The following is a 27,592-nucleotide window of genomic DNA, read 5'->3' on the forward strand; positions in this document are numbered from 1 at the left end:
CACATCTATATAACTTTTAATGTACTTTTAATAGAAAACAAGTTTTTCTTATCCGGAGTTCCCCTTTAACCTCTTAAGAACGGAGCCAATTTTAGTCTTTTCCTCCTTGTGTTTAAAAAGCCATAGCACTTGCATTTTTCCACCTAGAAACCCACATGAGCCCTTATTTTTGTTCCACTAATTGTACTTTGCAATGACAGGCTGAATTTTTGCATAAAGTACACTGCGAAACCAGAAAAAAATTCAATGTGTGGTGAAATTGAACAAAAAAAACGCATTTCTTTTATTTGGGTGGTATTTGTTTTTACGCCATTCTTCCTGGGGTAAAACTGGCTTGTTATATATGTTCCTCAAGTCGTTACAATTACAACGATGTGTAACATTTTTGCGCCATGATGTGTTCTTTCTATCGGTACCTTGATTGCGCATATACGACTTTTTGATCGCTTTTTATTACATTTTTTCTGGATTTGATGCGACCAAAAATGGGCAATTTTGCACTTTGGGATTTAATAAATAATAGTTAATAAATTAATAGTGCGGGCGATTACACACGCGGCGATACCAAACATGTTTATTTATTTACTTACTTTTATCTAAAACATGGTAAAAGGGGGGTGATTCAAACTTTTATTAGGGGAGGGGGCTTTTTACTAATAACAACACTTTTTTTTTTTTTTGTTAACATTTATACTAGAAGCCCCCCTGAGGTTAGGGTTATTCCCCCTGGGGGACTTCTAGTATAAGTATACTGATCTCTCATTGAGATCTTTGCTGTATAGTAATACTGCATAGATCAATGAGATCGGCACTCGTTTGCTTTCGGCTGCTGCAGCCGAAAGCATCCGAGTGCCGAGCCGGGATCAGCACCATTTTGGTGAAGACCCCGGCAGGTAAAGGATATGTGGATCGCTCCTCCGGGACAACGTCCCGTAGGAGCGATCCACCCCACTAGACGCCAGGGAAATGCTGCATACAGTAATCGGATGCAGCTCTCAACTTTGATAGCTGCATATCATTACTGAATTAGCGGGCACGGGGATTGGGCCATGCCCGCTAATAGCCGCGGTCCCAGGCTACAAGCCGCACTCGGGATCGCGGCGTTTCAGAGCGGGGTCGCCGGGCGGCCCGCTCTGAACACCTCTTGCGGACGCATGACATACCGGTACGTCATGCGTCCTTAAGAGTTTAAGCCATTTTGCCACAACTTTGGAAGTATACATGGGGCCATTGTCCATTTGGAAAACCCATTTGCAACCTAGCTTTAATTTCCTGGCTGATGTCTAAAGATGTTGCTTCAATATGTCAATAAAGGGGTACAAAATGAGGTCCAGGACTGGCAAGTCAGTGTCTAAGTTACCTATTTTGCATTGGAAACCATAACACTAAAGTTACTCCTCTGGTGTTGTAACAGACAGAGTGTGGAGGCACTGTGTTACTCAGCTTGGCTTTGGACCACACCAGGGAGCAGTCTAAGTGCCCTCTAGGTCTTCAGTCTTTATCCCGCTCTAGGATGCAAAAGATGGACTCCTGCAGCTAGAGCACTCCAGGTTGCTCCACAAGTCCCGGTGTGAGCAGCAGCTGGTCCCCAAGAACCAGACGGAATTGGCAAGGCAATACAATCAATCAATATCAGTGTTGTATCAATATCAATACAATCTATCAGCTAGAACAGTGTTCCCCAACCTGTGGCTCTCCAGCTGTTACCAAACTACATTTCCCAGCATATCCTGAGCACAGGTTGGGTAACGTAGAGTGTTACCATATCAGTTTAGTAAACCATGGCCTCGGCTTATCGGATGCACAGAGGACACTGAGCCTTCTCAGCATTACCGATGAGTTAACCTCTTTGAAACATTGCATTAATAAAACATACAAAAAAAATAAACTTCTCCCGTTTATTTGCAGCACTCGGTTATATGTGACACCGGCATCCTATAAAACATTAATATCTCTGGCTTTCACTACATTTATGTCTTCATAATCTAGTCTAGTTTTTCAGAAAAGCAGCGTGCAAATGTATCCGAGGCATAAAAAAGATGGATAATAACATACAGAGCTGGGTTTTAACCACTGCTCACATAAACCAATTTACCTGAAGTATTCATAGTCTTCTGAAATATAATCTGCAGCATTAAAATCACCATAATGGTACACACTTATGTAAAAATAGAAAAGTAGATTATCATGAGAGCAGTTCATGGGTGACATGTTACTACATAATCTGTTATTAAAGGGAATGTCTTGTGCATGTTGAGAAATATAAAGGTTTTTTTTTTGTCATAGCTTTTTTTTAAAAAAAAGTTTGCCAAAGCAGCCATATTGTGGATACTTGTTCCCTCATTGTTTTGTCTCTATAGACTGTGCCGCAGGGTGGGTGTCCTTCATAGCAGCTGAGACCAGTGGCAGTTAATTGACAGAGGCCCCTCGCCTTGAGACCACAGAGTGACTGGGGAGATGCATTCACATTCTTTTTAGTGTATAGTTTTACTAACGTCTTTTATTTAAAGGGGTATTCCACTCAAACATAACTTTTCATATGTTGCTGCCCATGGTGAGACTAACAATTCCTTCTATACTTCTTGTTATCTATTCAGTCTCCTTCCCCCATTTCTGAGCTGCTGCTTTCTGCTGAAGACACAAAAAAACTGTCAGTGAGTTTTTCTGTTTTTAACAAATCTTGGTTCGCGCATCTCTAATTATAGCTATATTGGCCGTGTGCACAGAATTTACCGGGTGTAGGATGTGCAACTGAATGCCCTGGAGTGAGCTGCGTCTCTCCACACCGAACACAGTCAGAGATCCCCCTTAGAGTACATTCACATGTATGGATCAGCATCAGATTTAAGCCATGTTCACACAGTGTCTTAACAATGCCCATTTTTTTTTTTTTTTTTTTTTACATGTTCCTGCAGACGATACTGACACATCTTTTTATTTTATTTGGATTGCGTGCGCATTTTTGTGTGCCTGCAATCCAATTAACTATTGTAGTCCATACAATGAAAGACCATCAGAACGGTCATACATTGTGTGGACAGAACGGGAACAACGGCCATTGTTCCTACATTAGCTGCTGCAAATAATGAACATGTCAATTATTTGTGTGGCTGTGGGGGGAAACAATGGCCATTGTCAGTGTGCTGTGTGCGCCCAGGCTGAAAAGAACGGACACTGTTTTTATTGCAAACAGCAGCCATTCTTGTAAAAACAGATACACTGTGTGGACATACCCTTAGACTGATCAGCAGAGACGACTGTGCTGCCGCAAGCTCCTGTACTCATGATCTTGGGTTAATTTTTTGGCCTTTTTTGATGGGGGTCCTCGAAAATAGTCTCACCAACTATGGCTGTGTTCACACAACGTATCTTTTCGTAAAAGTACGGCCATTGTTGCAATCGTCAAGTTGTCCTGTCTTCTATGGAATCCCGGGCAGAGCGTGTACACATAGTATACGCTCTGGCCGGGATCTCTCACAGAGGCGTAGAAAACTGACATGTCAATTTTCTGCGTCTGCTATTTATTAAATAGCGGCCACAGAAAACCCTGTCAGTGCACACTGTGGAGTGAGGGGCTCCGGCCGCTTGCCCCATAGCGTGCAGTGGAGAGTTCTGATGCGGGCGCACACGGATGCGTCTGCATCAGAACTCTGCGGCTGTAAAGATCATCTGGCCGGTACTGCATTACCGTCCGAATTATCTCTTCAGAGACCGGCCACTCCGTGACTTGGCTGGGTCACAGAATGGCCAGTCTCTTACGATGTGTGAACATAGCCTATTAGTGTACCTGGGCTTCTGTTCTACAGGGGTCCCCAGGCACCTGCAGGGGTTATCTCTAATGTATTCCCTTGGCATTCATGATTGCCCATTGCGTTTCATAGATGAGAAGATCTGTCCCCAAACTAAAATTCTGAAGTTCCTGAGGATAATTGTTGGTAAAGGGACAGCTGTGTAATGCATTAAACATCACAAGTTACAGGGACAAGTTAATTTTCTGTATGTTTTATTAATGCCGCAATCCCTGGAGGCTTAATGGACAAGATCAATGGGAAGTCTGTGAACGCTCAATGCTGTCTGTGGATCCGACAAGCTGAGGCCATGGTTAAACTAACACATTTAAAGATTGATTTTGTAAATTGTGTCTGTTCTAGCACCGTGGTTCATCAGTTTGACCATTGTATTAATATGTCAACTGTGTATTTACTAAAAAGACAGGCAAGGCCCCAGGAGGTTACAGCTCATGTAGGACTGACATCCTGACATCTTAGAATAGAGCTCACCCACCTCCTTTCTCCTCTAATAAACTTGGAGAGTATAATCCCAGGTAGAAGTCTCTGAAGCTGAAGGTCCTAGCAGGGAAGAACCTGGATACTTAAGTATCTGACGTGCCACTCTCCATCAGAAATGACTGCTCAGCATAGAGTCTATACTGTGAGTGACCGTTTCCGGTGGTAGAAGCACTTCAGAAGTGGAGGGCAGGAACTGCAAGCTGTGGCGGAGCGGAACATGTAAGTATACCGTACTATCATGTCCAACGCTGCCTTGGCAGCATCCTCGTGTGTTTTATCCCAGACAACCCCTTTAAATTCTTGTTCAGCTAACAGTAGAAGGACTCAGGATGGGGAGATTTATTACATTGTTAAAGAAGTTTATAATAATTACAGGAAAAAAATCGCAACTGTGTCTTTGGCGTCATGTCTATGTCCTTGGTGTCAACTTGAAGGCCGGTCTTTATTCCTTTGTTACACTCCCTACATCATCATGTCACCCCGGTGAAGGTGGTATCCATTCTCTGTGTCCATATCTGTCATTTATACTAAAGATATAGACATGTCTATGTGAGTCTTGTGCTATGAACCTGAGAAGACGAGGAAATAAAATATGTAATAAAAAATGCTATTTCTGCGGAGGAAAAGGGGGTAGTAAAAAGTGTATAGCCCTCCATTGGAAAAGTATCTCCCCCCCTCCTCTCTAGACCTGCTGGTGCAGATTAGGGACATTCGGAGTACGGAATCTCCTAAAGCTACGATACGATTGAAAAATTCAAGTGTATGGGACACTATTTTACATTTATCTTAAATAAACTGTCCGCTGCCATTTTCTTCCACTGCAGTCATGGTGTCTGTCTCAATTATTTCTTAAATGTTTATTGTTATTTGAGTATGTCTTTAAAATCCCATATAATATGGGCAGCTCAGCAGTGAGAACTGAGAGGAAGAGGACTAGGTGTGCATAGGGTGCAGGGGCTGGCATGAATCATTGATACATTCCCTCCATTAGGTGTCGAGCAAAGACAACTTCAAGACATGTTTAAGGTGAAAGTGAATTCCAGACAGAGGTCAAAACCAAGAAAACAAAATATGGTTGATGAAACGATAAAATGTTCCCTTTTGCAGACTGACGTAGGAGGAGGCATCCATCACAGTCACAGGAGAAGTCCAATAGATCAGTCTTAAAGGAGAGACAGGAGAGTAGAACAAACATGTCAGTGTTTGAAGGAATTATCAACCTGGGGACATCGGGTATCATCTCCAAACTATATTCTTATATATACATCCCACCAGTTACCATATATAATAAGTGAGAAAACTAGGAAAGTACTGCTAGGATAAGCTGGAAAATGTCTATAAATTGTCACTGACTTAATGTTTTACTAAATAAAGCGCTGGTATCTAACCCCCCCCCCCCCTCCCCACACCCTCAGGGGTGAGGGTCTTTTCTCTGCATATGGTGGAAATGTCTAAAACATCAGAATTTCGTTATATAATCCTATGTACACCATCGCAAGCATAAATTAACATAAGCTCCATCGTAGGCCAATGTGGAACATAAGACTGTGGAAACTTCAAAGCCATTTTTTATCCTTACAGGAACCCAAACTGTTATGGTGCCACTTTACATGGTCGTCAACCGGGGGTGAAGCAGATGCTTCAGTGCTGGATCCTGCAGGGGGCGCTCTCTCTTCATGAGCTCTCCGAGCTTCAGCTCCGGGCCCAGATGGACTGTGTGCCCCTTCAGTACCAGGATCAGTTAGTAAGGCCACTGGTAACCACACCATCCAGGCCCCCCTGAGTGCGAATTAATTACAGTAATTTGACTAATCGCCCAGTCCTACCTTCAAAATTACTTTTGTGACATGATATTAAAGGGATATTCCAGCCTGTGTAAAATGAGGGGGAGCAGCAGGGGACTGGACTAGATAAGTGTATAAATATATATTTTTAATTTTCTTTTCCCTTTTCCCTGCCTTGGCAGCATATACATGTTTTCACAGGGAATGGAAGACCCCTTTAAAATACTCATTCTGTTTCTTCTTTTGTCTCTTCCTATATAGGCTCATTTGTGTATACATTTACACACTTATTATCTTATCTTGCACGAAAAATTATGCAGTGATAGATAGAATCCAGGGATTTGATCAAATCCCGGGAAATGATGAAATGAACATGCCGTTCCATCATTTCGCTGAAGAACGTCCCCATTCAGGGAAATGATGGAGTGAGGAGTTGCCCGGCTCTATTTTTGGCAGACGGGGAGCAGAGAGGCACACCTCCCTGCAGGCATATGGTGTCGGGGCGAACGGGACCTCCCGGTAGGCATATGGCGAGGCGGACAGGGGAGCAGAGCGGCACACCTCCCGGCAGGCATATGGTGGTGGGGAGAATGGGACCAAAGACGGACGGGGATCAGAGCAGCACACCTCCCCGGCAGGCATATGGCGGCGGGGCGAACAGGGGAGCAGAGCGGCAAACCTCCCGGCAGGCATATAGCGGCGGGGAGAATGGGACCAAAGACGGATGGGGATCAGAGCAGCACACCTCCCGGCAGGCATATGGCAGCGGGGAGAATGGGACCAAAGACGGACGGGAATCAGAGCAGCACACCTTCCGGCAGGCATGTGGTGGTGGGAAGGACGGAAGCAGAGCAGACAGGCTGGGGGAGCAGGAGGCATGTTGCTTTAGTATCTGACATGTTATTCTCCACTAAAAATGACCGCTCAGCATAGAGTCTATACTGTCTTTGCTGAGTGACCGTTTCCGATGGGAAAGGCACTTCAGAAGTGGAGGGCAGGAACTGCAAGCTGTGGCGGAGCGGAACATGTAAGTATACCGTACTATCATGTCCCTCGCTGCCTTGGCAGCATCCTTGTGTGTTTTATCCCAGACAATCCCTTTAAATTCTTGTTCAGCCAACAGTAGAAGGATTTATTACATTGTTAATGAAGTTTATAATAATTACAGGAAAAAATCGCAACTGTGTCTTTGGCGTCATGTCTATGTCCTTGGTGTCAACTTGAAGGCCGGTCTTTATTCCTTTGTCACACTCCATGCATCATCATGTCACCCCGGTGAAGGTGGTATCCATTCTCTGTGTCCATATCTGTCATTTATACTAAAGATATAGACATGTCTATGTGAGTCTTGTGCTATGAACCTGATAAGACAAGGAGATAAAATATGTAATAAAAAATGCTATTTCTGTGGAGGAAAAGGGGGTAGTAAAAAGTGTATAGCCCTCCATTGGAAAAGTATCTCCCCCCTCCTCTCTAGACCTGCTGGTGCAGATTAGGGACATTCGGAGTACGGAATCTTCTAAAGCTAGTCTGAATAATCCGATTGAAAAATACAATGGAATTCATTCAATCATTTGAATGAAATCTCTGATTCTATCATTTCACTGCAATATACATATATATGTGTGTGTGTGTGTGTGTAAATAGATGGTAATTTTAACACCACATGTCCTTAGCTTTATTAATTGCTGCCGTTCCGTTTTCTTCTATCTTCCCATGCAGATCTGCTGTGTGTCTATGCCAGGACCTGTCTATTAAATGCCTCAGTATTGGTCGTCACTAATGAGCTGGTTCAGTAGAACAGCTGCTAACTATCAATTCTGACTCCCAATAAAATTACTTTTCTTTGTCATTTCTACAAATATTGTTCGATGCAAATAGCTTTGCTGAATACATGTGAGCGGAGACACAATTAGCCACGCTCGGTTGCTCGGTGGCGTGCGTCTGCACTGTGCTATCTATCTAGTCTTTCATGGTAGGTAATTTTTGTATTTTGATGGTGTTCTAAAAATATTCCTTCTGTCCCCATGCTGGGAACCCTATTGTTCCATCTGCTTGCAGCACGGCCTGCCCATTAATATTTCATTCTTTAAGGTTGAATAGATCCTTCCATTGGGCGAACAATAAATAGATGACCAGTGCAGGCATACAAGATTTCATTGTCCAGACAACCGCTGATCATTGATTGGGTAATTTCACTACATTCAGGCCAGATGACCGTAAAATTATGATTATTGGCATCAATTAAATGTCAGCGTATGTTGCCTGACATAAGAAATATCTATTACCAGGCGCAGTAATGAGAAATCCCTGTTTCTTGCGCTGTTAACCTACCTGATATTTTCAGTACTAATAGGCATCGCTGTATCTGATATACTTGGCAGATCTTAAGATTGGCACGCTATTGTTCCATACCAGAAAAGAGGTGGCTCTGTAATAGATGAAGATGTTCTTTTTTTATATAAATGTACTCTAATAATGGGATTTCTCTAGGAATATAAAAAAAATGATATATCGGAGTCTCTCTGGAAAGTATCCAGTCTTGTAGTATGAAAAATAGAGACATAAAGAAGGTATAGGAAACATAACCATAACATAACCATAACTCCTCAGTCCCTTGCAAAGTAGGCAACTTAAAGCCAATGTACCATTTTACTGCCAATAATAAGTTTTGTATACTAACAGATCCTCGCTGCTATGCTGAATCAGCTAATGCAGTCCTTTTTTGAATTATTCATCCCATTCTCACTATTTTCAACGGTATTCGGATAAACAAATCAGGTCCGTTGTCCACAGGCGGTGAGCCCGGGAAGACCAGTTCAAGGATATAACCCCCCAGTTGACGCACTTCCTCTTCTCCTCGGTCCCACCTTCAGTATTCTGCCTGGCCTGTCAGTGCAGCTGGATCTCCAGCACCATCATCAGAGTGGGGTATGGTGTGGGCGTGGTACCTATAATCCAGTGGTAGTGGCGATATGGGTGGTGGGCAGTTCTTCACAAGTATACTGTGTCCTTCAGCACCGGTACAGAGAGCGGGGTATGAACCTGTGCAGTAGGACTCATACCCCACTCTGATGGCGGCACTCGAGATCCAGCCACGCTGACGGGCCAGGACGGATACTGGAGGCAGGACTGAGGAGAAGAGGAGGCGCATGTCATCTGGTGGTGGTGGTGGGGGGTGATATCTTTGAATTGGTCTTCTTGTGCTGAAAGTCGAAGTCCAGCCAAAATGTACTTTTTAATATGTTATTACAAAGGAAATGTTAGACAAATTCCTAATGTATATTAATTATGGTAAATGCACATAAAGTGCTATTTCCCACAATTTAGAAGTTCAGACAGGCTTCAATTTTTCGAAAAAAAAAAAAAAAAAAAAAAGAATATGTAGACATTACATGGTACAAATAGCTGGGGCTTTACTGTGCTTTACTCACAAAATTTAGCTAAATTTAGCTTAAAATCCCACCCACCCACAAAGAAAGGATACACCACTTCCTGCAGGGCATCCAGTGGCTGATAAGTACTGGAAGACATGACCTTTTTAAACAGAAATAATTTACAAATCATTATAATTTTCTGACGCCAGTTGATCTGATTTTTTTTTTGCTGGAGTAACCCTTTAATGCAAACATCTCATGAAGATTCCATGCTGTATTCGTTCAGCCATTTTAAATAAGACACCCACACAGTGCACATGCTCATTCAATGGCGCCAATACTGACTAGTACAGTGAAAGTAGTCATTGTTCATGCATGCTTATTGGAGTCCACTCTCCTAGGCTGCTAGGTTCCATCATTCTAAAGCAAATTGTTCCTGTTATATGAACAATGGCCGGATCCTCCCTGGACAGAACTGTGTGTGTTTTATAATGTATACATTGGCAAAGAAAAATTACTTATGAGTAGGCACTAGAGGCCCCTGCCTAAGGGCAACCCTGTGGGCATCTGCTTGATTTCCATAGTCCATACCTTGGGGGCTGGTGTCTCTATTCAGCATGTATGAATCTGTGATCCATCTCCATGGTGTTAGTGCAATAAGACATGTAATAAAGATTAGCTTTACTATGTAACTGCCCTAAATCCACATCCCATTGCTCATGAGCTCTCTGTCCTGTCCCAAAGCCACCTCTGAATATTATAATATAACCATCTTCAATTCCATTAGATTTGGGAACATTCGCCCCCTCATCCAGGATACAATCCTCTGGTTCTTGCAACAAATGTTCTGAAGCTAAGGGGGCGGACATTGCATATTCATCAGTGCAATTTCCAGCAGGATGATTTACACAGAATCCAGCATTTTGAGCTCTCTACGCAATAACAACAAAGCATTGTAAATGCCATCATTTCAGTCAATTTGCTTTTGTGACTCTTCAGATTGCTAGAACACAACGCATGACAAAAGAAATGCAAGAAGACATTCTTATAGGGAGGAAATTAAGTAGCAAACAACCTTGGCTATGAGAGAAGCCTGATGTATGTTCTTTCAGTGCCAGGCATTGTCTGTAGGGCAAGGACATTGCTTATGGTGAACACTGCCCCCTGTCTGTCAGAGGTAATAGTGTATTCAGTTGCTATTATGGTGGCTCCTACTGTCCTTTTATAGTGTTATACTTTCAAGCTTGAACTGATGGAGGAGAAGATGGAAGTAAACTTTTGCATAGAAAGATATGTTGGCGCAGCTACATTTGTTGGGGGGAGTAGTAGTCATAGGTGTCATGATGAGAAGAGCACCTTAAATTGATTTTTAAAGGATAAATCAAAAGTGTTCGTGAGCAAAGGCTATCGAAAAAAAGCCTCCAAAAACTATTTATAAACTACAGAATGAAAGGAGTTGGAAGGAAGAGAGAGATATAGTGAGAATTAAAATTGTAATGACTCTCTGCATAGCACCAGAACAGTGTATAAGGCCAACAATCTAAGCCATCAGCACCCATCACAGAAATATTGGTACCTAAAACTGGCATCTATTATATGTCCATAAAGAAGTATTCCAGAGAATTTAAAAGCAGTGATCTCCAAATGCCCCTGCAGTGTTGGTGTGTCGGGTTAATGGGCACATTTCTTAGTTAGGTACCTGGAGCCATGTGGTTTATTGACCTCCGCAGGCTTCACCACTGTCTGGTGTCCTAGTTACTAGTCCACAGTTAGACAGGCAGGAGCTGAGAGTCTATAGCTTGTGCCAGAGGGATAGTCAATGACAGGAACAGGTCACTCACGGGCAGGTTTAAGCCCCTATTACACGGGGCGACTATGAGGTGCAAACGAGCGATATTAGCGCTTGTTTGCTCCTCGCTCCCCGCCACCACTATTCCACCCGGCAGCAGCGAGCAAGTGAGTGCGGGAGGGGCCGTAGGGAGCTGCGGGGGGGCTGCCCGGGTGATCCCTAGATCGTCCAGGCAGCCCATAGAGGATAGGGGCAGTCTGCTGCCACCGCTCCTATTCCACGGGGCGACAGCAGCAGATCGCTGCTATATCAGTCGCTTGTTTTTTAACAGGTTGGAAAACAAACAACTGCAACGATCAGCCGACATGAACAATGTTGGCTGATTGTTGCCTTCTATTCCAAGGGACGATTATCGTCTAAATACGGCCAATAATCGTTCCGTGGAATAGGGCCTTTAGTCTGACCACACTATAGGAGGATTTATCTTCTCTGATAACATAGTTAAAGGGAACCTGTCATCAAGACAATGCTATCTTCAGTATAATTTGTAACTTGAAATTTCTGCTCATTCTATATTGAGTCCAGTGGGCTGTATCACTCAATGATAGGGTCACTTATTAGTATCACAGATTCCAATCAATAAATGACAGGTTATACTGAATCGTTTCCCATAATGATATATATCAATCCGCTCAGCTCCTTCTGCTCTATTACATGACCCTGATAGCTTCAGTAGCATTTTCATGATTACGGGTTCCCTTTAAACTTGTAGGGCTCGTCAATTTAAATATTTTTGCACATACATTAATTTAGCAAACTTCCCTCCTTCTCCTGATATGCTTCTCTTTTCCTCCCATTGTTGCAGCTCATTATCTTGGTTACAGACCACCACTTTGCTCTAAAAGCAGTGGTGTGTGTATATATATATATATATATATATATATATATATATATTAAAGATATATAGTGGTACCTTGGTTTAAGAGTAACTTGGTTTAAGAGCATTTTGGTTTAAGAGTTCATTGTTTTTCAAAATTGTGACTTGGTTTAAGAGCATTGCTTTGGTTTAAGAGCTCCCTATACTGTGTGGGAGGGGGAGGGGGAGGGGCATAGCCTCCACAGGGTGGTCTACAGCACTGTACTTTCACCCAGGAAGTCTCCCTCACAGGGGCGCATTAACTTTACCATAGGCCCTGGGCTGTTCACCAACCCTGGGCCTCCCCACCCCACCCCACTGTAACTATGGCAGCACAAGCCTGGCGTTCATAGAACAGGATAGCCAATATGGATAGCCATAATTCTTTTTGGGTGGTCATGGCCCCCCCAGGAGCTCAGGGCCCCAGGCTACCGCCCAAAACGGACCTATTATAATCCACTACTACTCCCTCACCTTCTAAATCATAGCAGATCCACTTCAGTCTGGGGCTCACATCAGGGGACAGGACTGTGGAGGTAATCTCTTCATAGCTGTAACCCCTTTCTCCCCCGATTTATGTACTCACATATGTCCTGCTCATTCCTTCATGCTCTCTGCAGTCTCTGTCAGTCATGTTTGGTCCACACACACCCCTTACCCATTGCTGTCATGTGACCACACAGACCTCTGACAGCAGCCCTGCTTCTCTATTCTAGCCTGTTGTACTACGCTACTGCATTATGGGGATCTGCAGTTTCATCCTGTATCTACAAACTGCTGCTGTTTTTCAGGGTTATGCAGTTACTATACATTATACTCCACATGCTGATTGCTATACTGTACAGTAACTTATAATATGACATATTCAGCAGTTTATAAATGTTTGTTTCATTAGTTTTACATGTTATTCAGAATATAAAATCATTATTTTTGGATTGCAGAACCAATTGTCTGCATTTCAGTGATTTCTTATGGAAAAATTTGCTTTGGTTTAATAGTGGATTTGGATTACAAGCGCAGTCCTGGAACAAATTATGCTCGTAATCCAAGGCACCACTGTGTAGTGATACAATGTAAATATACAGTAAAATATATATATAAAAAATGTAAATTATATCTATCTATATACTTATATACTATATATATACTTATATAATAAGCTGTCAACAATGAGAGGAAAAAGAGCAGCATAGCGGGAGAAGGTGACATGTTTGCTGAATGAATGTATCAGAAAAAATGTATAACTTTATGATTCTTAAAGGATTTACTATATTAATGGAGATGGGAATACCCCTTTAAAATATGTGTATATTTACTCTGATTTATGATTTGTACAAAAGTCACTTCAGCCCGAGCCACATGTAGATACAGTCAAGGTAGTGCAAATGTCCAGACCTAGCATGAAGACTTGCCCCTCAGTTATGAAGCCACATGAGACTTCATGATAACTAAGATGAGACTTCTTAAGGGTGCGTTCACATGTACAGGATCCGCAGCAGATCTGCAGCCGATTTGATGGCATAGATTTGAATCTTAAGAAGACCCACAACAGATCCGTAGCAGATTCACAGCAGATTTGATAGGCCAGATTTGCTTTGCTTTGAATCTGCAACTTCAAATCTGCTGTGGATCCTGTACATGTGAACGCACCCTAACAGAAAAGTACAGTGTAAATAAAAAAGAACTGGTGTGAGAAATGCCGCATATTCTAATACCCCCCGTCTTCCATCAACTTTGTTATGACACCTGCACGGGATCTTTAAGGCATCCCATGTAGGCAGTAATAGGGGGCAGGGTCCCATTTGCAGTTATAAAAACTTTCATTCATTTGGGAGGACTTCACAGACAGTACAATGCAGTCAGGCAGGTATTGCTCTCCTGGAAGTCACCAAACCCAGACACATCCATTAGACGCCAGATAAAAAAGTGTGATCCGCCACTCTACAGAACAAGTTTCTACTAATACAGAGTCCATTGGCGGAGGCTTTACACCACTCCATCTTACACCTGGCATTGGGCTTGGTGATGTAAGGCCAGCATGCTCCTGACACCCATACCACACCATATTTAGCTTAATGCCAGATGAGGTTTGGTCTGTGCAGTTAGTGACTAATGACTTATCCTCCTCTCTCTGCAGGTGCTCTCCCTCTGGCATAGAACAGTGTTCTCTACTCCCTCTAGTGGCAGTCATGGAGCAGTGCATTTATGCCATGTTTCTGCTGAATAGGACTAGCAGCTTTCCACCCTAGGAGATGGCACCTACAATATAATGGCTGAGAATAATAATGGTCCTGATGTCACTCTGAAGAAGGGAACAGCAGTAATACCAAAGCAGAAGCCGGTTTTCAGGGAACAGAATCTAAATTGAGACAAGAACTGAGTTCCATGACATTTAAAACTCAAACATGGCATAATAATGAATTACAACAATAAAACATCACCACTTGTGACTGATTTAGCGAGTGGATCTTTTCTGGAGAGCATCTCGGAACTTATACTAAACTGTTCCTGGGCAACATAGCTCTAATATAGCTAGCCCTACCATTGCTACCCCACTCAACAGGCACTCCTGCCAGGAGTACTAGTGCTGAAGAGGAGCACTGATTGGCTGAAGAGGAGCCGATTGAAATTCCCGGCTCCCCTCTTCAGCCAATCAGTGCACTCAAGAGTCAAAGACCTGCTATGCGGAGCAGGTAACGTATGCTTGCGGCCGGGCCTGCGGGGTCGATCGGAGCAGCGGCGGCGGCGGGGGGGTGGCGATCGGAGCAGTGGCGGCGGCGGGGGCTGGCGATCGGAGCGGCAGCGGTGGGGGGGTGGCGATCAGAGCAGCGGCGGCTGGCGATCGGAGCGGCGGCGGCGGGGGGGGGTGGCGATCGGAGCGGTGACGGGGGGGTGGCGATCAGAGGGGGGGTGGCGATCGGAGCGGCGGCGGCGGGGGTGGCGATCGGGGCGGCGCAGGGGGCTGCGGTTGACCGTGGGACCGGGCTGCGGATGAGCAGGTGGCCGGGCTGCGGGCGGGCCGGGCTGCGGGCGCGTGATCGCAAAACGATTTTTCTGTACGATATATCGTACCGTCTAAATGCTGATCGTTATAAAAAAAAAAACGTTACTTCAAAATCGTTAATCGTGCGATCGGGCCAATTATCGATCTGTGTAAACTTAGCATTAGACTCTGTTACACAATAGGCAAGTGTAACTATCACTGCCTCCTTGTGGAGTCGGGACCCCCAACCCCAACATACTGAGAGTGACTCTGCTGTTATATCACAAGTGTTTTAATAATTGCACAAATACACTGGGTGAAACAAAGAATTTTAACAATCATGCTAATAAAAGTTATGTTTTAAACACCACTGGGAAACCAGGTATTTCCTAGCTTGCTAGACAATTGATCCAACAATAAAACATGTGACACAAAAACACTAAAGTTTTAAGAAGAGTCCAAACATTTTCATAAATATATGCCGCCATTTCCCAGAAAACACAGCTTACCTTCTGCCATTCACAAGCAGTGCATACATTACCCCAAAATCAATAAAGTAAAAATAATTACAGACCCCAGACTACTAATAAACACAAATCTGAAAACATAAGAATGTATATTCCTAGAAATATAATCCTTTGATCCATTTGGGCAAAATCTAAGATGACTGTATTCAGATTTTCATTAGCCTTGCGGCAAACTGAAGATCTTTGATACAATGATAATAATTTTATCTCATTTCACACATTATAAAAAGAAATTCTAATTTTATAACAACTTTATCATCACTAAATTTTAAGGAGATGAATCATTGTATCATGGTATAATGAAGTGACTGTGTCATAGATTTTTAGAACCTTTTCTAAAGAGGACTGCATTTATCTTATGACCCTTCTGTTAAAGGGATCCTGTCATCATCTTCATGCTGCCTGAACCATGAGTCTTTGGGGCAGTCCCAGTGGCTTCTGCAGCAGAAAATGTTATAAGGAACAAGGAACATTACTCACTAATTAAACCCAACATTGCTCCAGCACTGATCCTGCAGCCATAGCACAGTGAACATCCACAAAAGCACCAAAGCCAATTACTGGCCTCTATGGTGGCATATGTACAACATCACTGCTGAGGACAGCCACATGGATGTGCCGCCTGTTACAGGAAGCAGTGGTGGACTCAATGTACCCTGGTCCCCGGGCTGTCCACCCAACCTGGGCTCCCCCTCCAGTGCACAGGCATACTAACGTGAGACCCTAGAGCGAAAAACTTGCTTGCATCAGTGTATTCTTTGTGCATTCTTTATATAGTAGATGTGCCCTCTGGGCATCCCTCATATAGTAGATGGTCCCATGTGTAGGTACCCCTATAGTAGATGGTCTTCCAGTACTTACCAGCTACCAGATGCCCTGCAGGACGTTATGTATTCGTTCCAGTCTGGCACATTGCTCTCTGCTGCCACCTCAGTCTTTGTCAGGAACTGTCCAGAGCAGGAGAGCTTTTCTATGTTATTTGCTACTGCTCTGTCAGACTGAAGAATACACCACGTCCTGCATGACATATAGCAGCTGGTAAGTACTTAAAGACTTGGGAATTTTAAATAGAAGTACATTACAAATCTATATAACTTTCTAACACCAGTTAATTTGAAAGAAAAAACATTTTGCCAAGTACCCCTTTAAATGCTGGAGTCTCCCATTGATTCAATGGGGTTCATTAGCAATTTATTGCTGGCTCAACACTAATAACTATCAAGCGTGTGCCCCTAAGAGTTTTACTTGTAACAATAGGGAACTATAAAGTGCTGTACATGCAGTGCTTTTGTGTGTTATTATTATTGTTATTTAAAGACTACTGGCGGTGTTTTCACAAATGTAGCATGGAGGACAAGAAAAGGTGCTATGTAATAAAAAGTGCTAAGTAAGTGTAAGGAAGCCCCACAGCACCTTGTTTAGCCTACTTTACGACTAGATTGCATTACCACATACCGCCTCTAGATGTCACTTCGAAGTAGATGTGATCTAACCTTTCTCATTTCCGATTGCTATACACGCCGAGGCCACCAGATGTCGCTATATCATTTACCGGGTGTTCCGTATTTGCCGAGCTGCCATCCCGCCCCCAGCAGGTGACGCAGTACTGCTTTGCTAGGTGCAGTTCCAGTCCGCTACCTCTAGTGGCCGCTGGTCTCCCCGGCCGGGGCTCATTGTAAGCGGCGGCTTCCGGCGGAAGAGGTGACTGAGCAGTTCCCGTGCCCGGAGCAGACAGAGATGCCGCTGGAGAATCTAGAAGAAGAGGGGCTGCCCAAGAACCCGGACCTCCGCATCGCCCAGCTCAAGTTCCTGCTCAGCCTCCCCGAGACCCGCGGCGATGTGCGGCTCCGTGCTGAGCTCATGGAGGCCATTACCGACAACAGTGAGTGCGCGGCGGGGCGACTGGGAATGGTGACCTCTGTCTATCTATCTATCTATCTATCTATCTATCTATCTATCTATCTATCTATCTATCTATCTACTCCCATAGAACTACAGCTCCCAGCATGCACTGCCATCTTTAGCCTATACAGGTTCCGGGTTTGCATGTTGTCACACTGGGCCCTGTGAAGGAGCTTCATGATAATACAATATAGTCTAATAATGTCTATAATCTCCTTACAGGTCATGTGATGTCCAGTCCTTCGCCATGGTGGCGCCCCCTTTGTAATGATGTCCTGCACCATGATTGGTTGCTGTGATCACATGACCCATTATATAGATCAGTATTGCCCAACCTGCCACCTAGTGTGTATGGCGGGCAGTGATGACTTATGGGCAGAGACCCTGGGAGGGCGATGTGATTGGCTGCTCCCAGTATTGGCTTCCTTCCAGCATAGTGTGATGTCCCACCAATAACACAGGCTTAGCACCAGCCCTTCTGGGTATGGTGTGTCTGTAGTAACCCTCACACTATGCAGGGATTAGTGTTGGCTTTGTGTGTAGGAAGGTCACACCGAGCCGCCAATTCCCGTGACGGCGCCGTTCTATCCCTGTGTCAGGTTAGAGAGGACGTACCTGGTGGTACATCCTCTTTAAAGAGTGCAGAAGTTTTCATTATGCAGTCGTAGTAATAGTAGTAGTAGTAATAATCAGGATTTGGTTATTGCTGTGATTATTTTTATCAACAAATCGAGATGCAATTCTGTCAGTGATTCTTATGTCTCTTTTCAGACATGGCTCCCTACTACGAGGGTCTGTGCAAGCAGCTGGACTGGCAGGTAGATGCAGATCTGTTAAACAAGATGAAGAAAGCAAATGAGGAGGAGCTGAAGAGGCTGGATGATGTGCTGGAGGACGTCGAGAAGAACCTGGGCGAGAGTGAGATCAGAGATGCAATGATGGCGCGGGCGGAGTATCTATGTAGGATTGGTGACAAGGTAAGCTGGTAACGTCACCATTAAACAGGCCATGAAGACTTCCATCTCTGAAGAAGTCTGTGCACGTATACATTAGACTACTCAGACAGATTGACAACCTACAAAGTCCTGCCTACAATATTCTACAGTGCAACGAAGACACAAAACCAATAACCAAAGAAATTGCACAGTTGGATAGAGGTATACAAAAATCTTTATTACAATAAATCAATTCATAAAAACAGATAAAATGAGGTATGGGATAGAACACAGAGGTCAAAACCAGAGGGGGGGGGAAGACATCAGTGTGGTATAACAGGAATAGGAATTAAATATCCTGTGGTACAGAATAATTCCACAGTATATGTAATTCCTATCCCTGTTATACCACACTGATGTCTTCCTCCCCCTCTGGTTTTGACCTCTGTGTTCTATCCCATACCTCATTTTATCTGTTTTTATGAATTGATTTATTGTAATAAAGATTTTTGTATACCTCTATTTACTTTGACAGATTGCCATTTTATTACGAACATGATGTGAACGCCATCTAACATGCATTTAGCTGTGGATCTGCAGACTTACTGAAGGTGGTAATATTCCAGGTCCAGGCTTACACTTACAGTGGTTGTCATTTCTGGCACTTAGTAGGGATCTGAAGTGAGGACTTGCCTCTGTAACGGCCATATGCTCTATTCCTAATCTGAGGGACTCTTAGAGGATATATGGATGTCATGGAGGGTGTTTCCGCATTGCACTATTATTTTGGACTTTCTACACAAGTCAGTCTTATCCACTGCAAATGCAGAACAGGAGATTGCCCTAAAGTGCACCACAGCAGATGGCTTAATGTCGCACAGCAATGGGGGAACTTTTGGCCCTTCGGCTGTTACAGAACTACATCTTTCATCATGTCTGGCTATGATGGGAATTGTAGTTTTGCAAAAGCTGGAGGCCACAGGTTCCCCATCCATGGTTTAAAGGGGTACCCCAGCCAAGCTTACTTAGTGTGCAGCTCTCCTGCCAGACGTTTGATGTCTCTTGTTCCAGTCTGTGCCAACTGTTCAGACACAGCACTTTTGTGCCATAAAAGAGAGTGCGGCACACAAGATGCCCACTGCAGCTGACATCGCAGCACTAGAACGCAGGTGTGCTGTCACACTTCTGACAGCAGAGCTGCACACAAAGTAAGCATGGCCAGAGGACCCTTTTAAGTATTTCTGGATTTCTATTACCTGCAGCTTGCAGTAACCTTCCAATAATTTGTTATGCAGGAAGGAGCTCTGACCGCTTTTCGGAAGACTTATGACAAAACGGTGGCCCTTGGACATCGGCTGGACATAGTGTTTTACCTCCTGAGGATTGGCTTGTTTTACATGGATAATGACCTCATTACAAGGAACACAGAGAAGGCTCGGAGGTATGAGACCATGAATAAGGAAATGTTCTCTTATAGCAAATTATAAATGATAAATGTTCAGCACCATCAGTGTTGGTGATCGCAGCAGAAACCCCTTTATTAAATTACTATCACAAGTGGTCCTTATAGAGAACCTGCTGTGTCTGGCTTCACAATGTACACAGTGGGCCCTGGGGTCACAGGGCACTTTTGGAATTGTGTTCTCCCCCAGATTATCATTGAATGGCGATATCTGTAATTGATCCAATTCAGTGAGTCCAAGTGTATAACTCCCAATACTTAATGTTTTTTCTTCACAGCCTGATCGAGGAAGGTGGTGACTGGGACCGGAGGAATCGCCTGAAGGTGTATCAGGGACTCTACTGTGTGGCTATTAGAGATTTCAAGCAAGCGGCTGAGCTCTTCTTGGATACTGTATCTACCTTCACCTCGTATGAGCTGATGGATTACAAGACCTTTGTAACATACACAGTCTATGTCAGTATGATCGCCTTGGATCGACCAGATCTGAGAGAAAAGGTAAGTTATGTCTGATGATGGCACTTAGTCAAAGGAATCGATAGGCTGTTCTCAGCAGTACAAGGATATTGGAAGCGGGTGTTGCTGTGCCATAAAGTACAGGTTTACTGTATTTAAGGGATTTTCTTATGTCCGGCTTATTCTGTAGCAGGGTGCAGGGTGAGGGTTCAACCTCTGGCCCGTTTTTGTAGCAATCATAGGCTTTCATGTGGTAGAGAACCTGTGTTCACCCCATAGGTGGGGGCCACATCCATCAGAAAATAATGGCACATATTTTGGAAACACAATAGAGTCCCTTTATATAGTTGTTATAGGCTAATAGACCTTGGTTTTCTCTACTGCATAGCTCCTGCCATGTGCCTATTACCCCTGGTTGAGAATTCCCTCTTATGCAGAACAGAAAGCCACAGTAAAAAGTATTCAGCATAATATAATAGATTGAGAAGGTTATCTTTTGAGAAGAAGCAGAGCTCAGGGTCTGCTCCTTACGTGCCTGTATGTTCAGTACAGTACCGTCTTCTCTCAGGTTCCTATCCTTTTATCATAGTTAGCCACAGTGTATTTAGGAATCTAGGATAGTCTGGGCTCTGTCTCCAATTCTTTGTGGTGGACCATAGACGCTGTGTAGACTTCAGTGCATGGCTCAGAAAGAAAGGGAGCGAGGAGAGAGCGTAGATGAGTTTTTCTTCTCCCTATTCACCAATCTACATAGAATCTGAGCTGTATGGTGTTTTGGACAGGTTCTCTTCTAACACGGATGTATTATTTTATTTCAGGTCATCAAAGGTGCCGAAATCTTAGAAGTGTTACACAGTTTGCCCACAGTCCGTCAGTATCTCTTCTCATTGTATGAGTGCCGTTACTCTGTTTTCTTCCAGTCACTAGGTAAGGGCCTCTGGAGGAAACTATTTTACATGGTATACTATGGGTGTATGCTTGTATTGCTTTCTAGATTTGCTGGATCTCTTAATACATTGTAATCCACTTTGATCTATAACTGTATGTCCATCCTTGGTTGCAGCTGCTGTGGAGCAGGAGCTGAAGAAGGACTGGCTATTTGCACCTCATTACAGATACTATGTCCGAGAGATGAGGATTCAGGCCTACAGCCAACTATTGGAGTCTTACCGCTCGCTGACGCTGGGTTATATGGCTGAAGCTTTTGGCGTTGGAGTAGAATTCATAGACCAGTATGTATTTTTTGTCTGTAATAATTTTTTTTTTTTTTTTGTGCAGGCTTTATTATTCTTTAAATCTCCACCCACCAGTGATGTCACTGTATTCTATTTATATGTGGGAGGTAGAAACTTATGTTATGTGCAGTCCAATCTACATCTGCAGCTCTCATGAGGCCTGTTTTTCCCTTTTATCCTTTCAGGGAGCTTTCCAGGTTCATTGCAGCTGGGAGGTTACACTGCAAGATAGACAAAGTGAATGGAATTGTTGAAACCAACAGGTAATGTACAAGAAGGAATTGGGATGAATATTTTAATAACTATGTATTATACAAATACTTCTCTTCTCCTGTTATGTTGGATAATGGGATAGTTATCTGACTCAATATTAAAGGGCTTTTCTGGCTTTAAAGTGAACCAATCACTCAGATTTTGCCGATAATGCTACTAGCAGCGGCCAAAAGACGTTCTAGAACAAGGTCTTACCGTGTCTTCTATAGTAATTTTAGCTGCTGAAACTCGTCTTTTATTCCAGTGCATAAGGCAGAGCAAGAAAAGGGAACTAGTCTACTGGGCCTTGAGTAGTCGGGGCTCTCTGCCTGTCAGCATGCGCTGCTGGCGATTGACAGGCAAGGAGGCTTCTAACTGGCTGCATCCTCGCAGAGCACGCCAACTAGTCGAGCTTTGACTAATCGAAGCCCAGTAAACTAGTGCCCGTGTCTCTCCCTGCTTCACACACCAGAATAAAAGACTTTGTTTCAAGCAGCTAAAGTTACTTCAAAAGGCGCACAAGACACGGTAAGACAGCGTTTTAGCGCGTCTTTTGGCCATTGCTAGTAGTGTTACCAGGAAAATCTGAGTGATTGGTTCTATTTAGAAAATTGCGGCTATATAGAAAATTGATAAACTGAATAAACCTATGCTTACCTCTCTGCGCTCCTCCTGTGTCCCTCCTGACTGCAGCCACTGCGACTTCCGAGACTAACTGCTCAGCCAATCGCTGGCCGTAGCGCTGTTCTGTCTCAAGTCAGTGAATACTGGGAGAGCGTGAAGGGCTAAACATAGTCTCTTAATTGTTTTCTATGTAACCACAGCGATATATAAAATGTTTCCGAATACTGTTTAACCCCTTTAAAGGGAATCTATCGGCAATTAAGGGCATCCTAACCTTATAGTAGAACTTGCAGAGAAGCACACCAGTGTTCCATAATAAAGGCATCAAGGTCTGCTCAGCAGGTTAGGATGCTCTACCTTCTGATAAACTTTGGGTGAAATGTCTTGTTAAATGTTGTGCAGTACTGTGGTACTGTCATGGTGCCCATATATATTATACCTTCAAAATTTGTGGAAACCAATATTCTAAATGCAGTTTATACAGTCTGAAAAGGAAAGCATTGCTGGAAAATGACTCTAGTGTAAAGTATACCTGTATACATGGTGCTTAGGTTTAAACATGCAGATGAAGTTCAGGTTATCATGGAAACTCTTCATCCTCGTGTCAGCCAGCCTTTCCCCAGAATAATAAGAATATACAGTACAAGCCGGCAACAGGACCCTGCTTTGTATACAGTCATGCTAGAACATAGCAGGTGATTGTGAGCTGCAAGGCTTAGAGCCCTGCAGTTCCCGACAGAAACAGTGGTAGCCCTTTACTGCTGACAGTCAAAATTTTAATTAGAAGTAATATAACCATATTAAAGCAATATATTTGAAATTTTAATGCTGCGTTTACACGGAACGATTATTGTGCGAATTCGGACGATAACTATCGAATTCGAACGATAATCGTACGTGTAAACGCTGCGAATAATCAAACGACGAACGAGAAATCGTTCATTTTGATCTTACAACATGTTCTAAAATAGTCGTTTATCGTTCGCAAAAAATTCGCAGATCATTCAGTGTAAACAGTCGTTCGCCGATGTGTGAGATAAGCTTAAGCAATCGCAAAACGAATTTCCGTACGATATATCGTACCGTCTAAACGCTGACCGTTATGAAAAACAATCATTACTCCGACATCGTTAATCCGTACGATCGGGCCAATTATCGTTTCGTGTAAACGCAGCATTAGTCTCCATTAATACCCTTTCAAATTAAAATAGGGTTCATGTATGGAACTCACTTGGTTTTGGGACTTCTGGCATCGGCTTCGTCTGCACTCGGCGGTTTCACCATAAGCACTGTAGAAGTACTTGGACCATTTAAAGTCTACCTCTCAAAGGCAAGATTACCTGGGGTGGGCAGACTATTACATTATAGTCTCATTTGCTTCAGCTGCTTGCTGTTCTTTGTGCATGGTGACGGAGCGGTGAAGCCTATCATATGGCATGTGACTATTGAGGCCACTGGTTGCAGTGGTCATATGTTGATCTGGCACTTTATTGCTGGCTGATTTAAAAAAAAAAAAAAAAAAAATCAGTGGGGGACCACTGTGGAATCTGCTGGATCAGGGGGAGACTGAAAAGGGTTAGTAGCGTGTGTGTGAGAGTTATCATTAAACAGAAGCTTTGCTGTAAATGTAAAACCCCTTTCTTTCAGTATAAAATCCCTCCTATTACCTCCAGTCTGTAACGTGTTGTGTTTTGTCTCCCAGGCCGGATAGCAAGAACTGGCAGTACCAAGAAACGATAAAGAAAGGAGACTTGTTACTGAACCGAGTACAGAAGCTCTCCCGTGTCATTAACATGTGAAGACGCACTCTTTTAACTGGGGTGAATGATTCAAGTGCTGAAGACCTTTATGTCGTGTATAAATATCTCGCTTGCTAGTATTTCGGAAGGTGACTGATGTATACTTAGGGTTTTTACACTTTTACGTTATGTTAACAAATTCAATGCTTATAAAGAGGAAAAAAAAACAATTAAAAAAAGAAAACCTGGAAAACTTTGTTGTTTTGTGGTGATTTGCTTCTGGAAAAGCATTGGAGTAAAGCAAGGTTACTGACCCATTCTATGCATGACCTCAAAGGGAACCCTCCATCTCATAAAGTGATAGTTGGGATATTCCATCACTTCATGATCGGTGGACCTCATCGATCCTGAGGATGTACTCTTCTCAGCACCCTTTGGCTGCTCATTTGTGCAGGGACTGCAGGGTGTCCTGTTTATTGTCATGAAGTGTTTGAATCCCAGAGCTTGGACCCCCACTAAATGTAATGCTGGCACGCGATGTGCAGTCACATGTGGGTTGTGGTGATCGCAGCAAATTTGTATTCTCACTATTCACATCTCTACCCTCTAATATGACTTTTTTTTTTAAATGTTTTTTTTAATGTTTTCTATTTAAAAGTTATATAGATGGGTCTATACAATGTATTACCATATCTGTACGGTTCTGCCATACCGTAGCTGTTTCACATCCAGGAAGTGAAGAAAAATGGCCTCTGTGCCAATTCACATTGTCTCCTGCTCCCACTGCTATCCCCCCTTAGGAGACAAATCTTCCATGCCTCTGTCTCACATTGTGTGTGTTTGCTGAGTGCAGGCTTATGATGCAGATAGGGGGCAGGGTGTGATGTCACAGGAGGCGGGGCTGGATCCCCTAACCCCTTGACTGATTCACCATCTCTGACCGTCCAGAAGCAGGTGCACATTGATTTCACTGATTGTGCAAAAATCTGCAGTGAAATTAGGGCTGTGTTCACACATGTTGGAGTTTCAATGCAGTACTGCAGCATATTCACAAAAATTATGCAGTAACACAAGTAAATGATGCTAGGATCAGAGCCAGCACTGCCAATCCCACCTGGACAAAAAAGGCAAACAGTATATCCCATGTAAGATAATATCGGAAAGATCAACCTCAAAGATAAAAGATGCTTGATCATATGTGCGTGGAAATGGAAAAATAAATTTCAAAAAGTTCTTTACTTTATTCCAGTATCAGTGTTACAGGTAGAGAATACAGTGTGCTCTGTGGTGTTACAGGTGGAGAATACAGCGTGCTGTGTGGTGTTACAGGTAGAGAATACAGTGTGCTGTGTGGTGTTACAGGTAGAGAATACAGCGTGCTGTGTGGTGTTACAGGTAGAGAATACAGTGTGCTGTGTGGTGTTATAGGTAGAGAATACAGCGTACTGTGTGGTGTTACAGGTAGAGAATACAGTGTGCTGCGTGGTGTTATAGGTAGTGACTGTGTGCTGTGTGGGTGGGACCACAATGAAATGATAAAGTACTGCAAATAATTCAGTAACAAAATGAAACTGCAATGTGTGAACACAGCCTAGATGTTCTGCAACAGATTTGAGGGAGGAATGGGCAGGGTCGGGGACTGTAATGAACAGCTGAGGGAAAGCAATGCATTCTGGGAACTGCTCAACCAGGAAGTACAGAACAAAACCCACCATTAACCAATAGATTTTTGGTAGTTTCAAAACTGGGGTAGATAGGTAAGTAATGCTATATGCTTTTGCAGAAGTTTCATTTTTTTTTTTTAACCTCTACCTCCACATCAACACTAGAGATGATCGAACATCGGAAAATGAGAGGTTCGATCGAACTCTTAACATTCTCGAACCTGCCGCATTTGATTGCTGATGCCTTCCCGATCCGTGCGGAAGGAGGAGTGTGCCTAGGCTGAATCCCAGAATTCCAGGTGTCCCCTGGGCACGCTCCTCCTTCCGCACGGTTCGGGAAGGCATCAGCAATCAAATGTCAGGCTCGAGAATGTTCGAGTTCGATCGAACCTACGATTTTCCTAAGTTCGATCATCTCTAATTAACACCAAGGGGGACATGTATCAAGGAGCGAAATCTTATTTTTCGGCTGAAAGGGGCCATTTGCAAATAAATTGGGAGGCCCCGCGATTCATGTTTTTTTTTTTTGTTTTTTTTCCCGTAAAAATAAGCAGGACACCTACTCCAGCGCTGAGCTGGCATAGGTTTCCTGCCGCGCGCACGGGATTTATGTAGAGGCAGTCCGCCTCTACATAAATCTCCGTAGTGCTGGAGCTGCAGGGACATTTCTAAGTCCAGCGCAGAAAACGCCGGACTTTATAAATATCCCCCAAGTCTCCTATTTTAATGGGTTTTGTATAGGATTTTTTTTTTCTTTTTTCAAAAGCTCTCACTACTTAGAGGTTTTTATACACGCACAGTCCTCTCCAAGCTGTTGCTCTGATGTACAATCCCTACAAGGTTTTTAATCAAATAGTTGATGGTTTATGTATTGGAAAAGGTAAGAATTACATTTTTAACTGTAGGCAAGTAAATGGTAAGCGGCCTCCTCAGTGTTATTCTGGCTACAATCTCTAGTTTGTATAAAATACAAAGCCTTTGGTGATCAGTAGAGATGAGCAAATTTACTTTACAAGCTAAGCCATTTCGTTTGTAATGTAAATTTGCTCATCTCTAGTGACCAGTGATGTATGTTGTATCAAAAATTTCCCAGTAGAATTCCATAACCTAAGGGTCCAGTTTCTTGTGCCCAATACAAGATGACAATTCATATTAATAATGCCCACTCCATGGTGTGCACCTGAACCATAATTTAGTACTGACCGGTGTGTCAGTATAGTAACCCGTCATTATCTGGGGCCCACAAAGTAACTTGCAGTAATTGTAATGTTTTGCATATGATGATGAATTAGGGATTACAGAAGAGTACCCTGTACCCAAGAGGATGCATGTAGTAGTACTGGTTTAGTAACCATAGCTATTTCTTGAGATTGTCCTTGTTTGCTCCTGGTCTGTATAGAGTACATCAGTGGAATCTATTAGGTGGTAGATCATTAGATGAAGTCAGGGGCGGATTAACTTTACCATAAGCCCCGGGCTGTTCACCAAGCCTGGGCCCCCCTACCCCACTTTAACTATGGCAGCACTAGCGTGGCGTTCATAGTACAGGACAGATAATGTCATGATGTCCTGTTTTGTGCAAAATTGACATAAAAAAAACTGTGATTTTTTTTTTTTTTTTTTGCAAATCATGGCGGAAGTGTAGCCAGGAGACAGTA

At 43.3% G+C, this 27,592-nt stretch overlaps 1 protein-coding gene and 1 long non-coding RNA gene across 3 annotated transcripts; one reads left to right on the forward strand and one right to left on the reverse strand.

Annotated features, from left to right (window-relative positions):
- Positions 1 to 7,208: 7,208 nt before the first annotated feature.
- Positions 7,209 to 17,839, reverse strand: LOC138788739 (uncharacterized). Of its 2 annotated transcripts, none has more exons than XR_011362639.1 (3): positions 17,788 to 17,839; positions 8,408 to 8,504; positions 7,209 to 7,434 (listed from the first exon to the last, which is right to left on the reverse strand). It is a non-coding gene; the product is annotated as an uncharacterized lncRNA (long non-coding RNA). The 2 variants fall into 2 exon arrangements; XR_011362638.1 differs by lacking the exon at positions 17,788 to 17,839 and adding an exon at positions 17,159 to 17,534.
- PSMD6 (proteasome 26S subunit, non-ATPase 6) lies at positions 17,288 to 24,523 on the forward strand. The gene is made up of 8 exons (XM_069966933.1): positions 17,288 to 17,547; positions 18,339 to 18,544; positions 19,798 to 19,943; positions 20,243 to 20,462; positions 21,239 to 21,347; positions 21,484 to 21,652; positions 21,841 to 21,918; positions 24,234 to 24,523. Exons 1-8 carry the CDS (start codon positions 17,403 to 17,405, stop codon positions 24,328 to 24,330), a joined length of 1,170 nt encoding a protein of 389 aa, XP_069823034.1. The 5' UTR covers positions 17,288 to 17,402; the 3' UTR covers positions 24,331 to 24,523.
- The last annotated feature ends 3,069 nt before the right edge of the window (positions 24,524 to 27,592 follow it).

The sequence above is a fragment of the Dendropsophus ebraccatus genome, chromosome 4, assembly GCF_027789765.1.
Source record: "Dendropsophus ebraccatus isolate aDenEbr1 chromosome 4, aDenEbr1.pat, whole genome shotgun sequence".
In the NCBI taxonomy this organism is placed as follows: domain Eukaryota; kingdom Metazoa; phylum Chordata; class Amphibia; order Anura; family Hylidae; genus Dendropsophus; species Dendropsophus ebraccatus.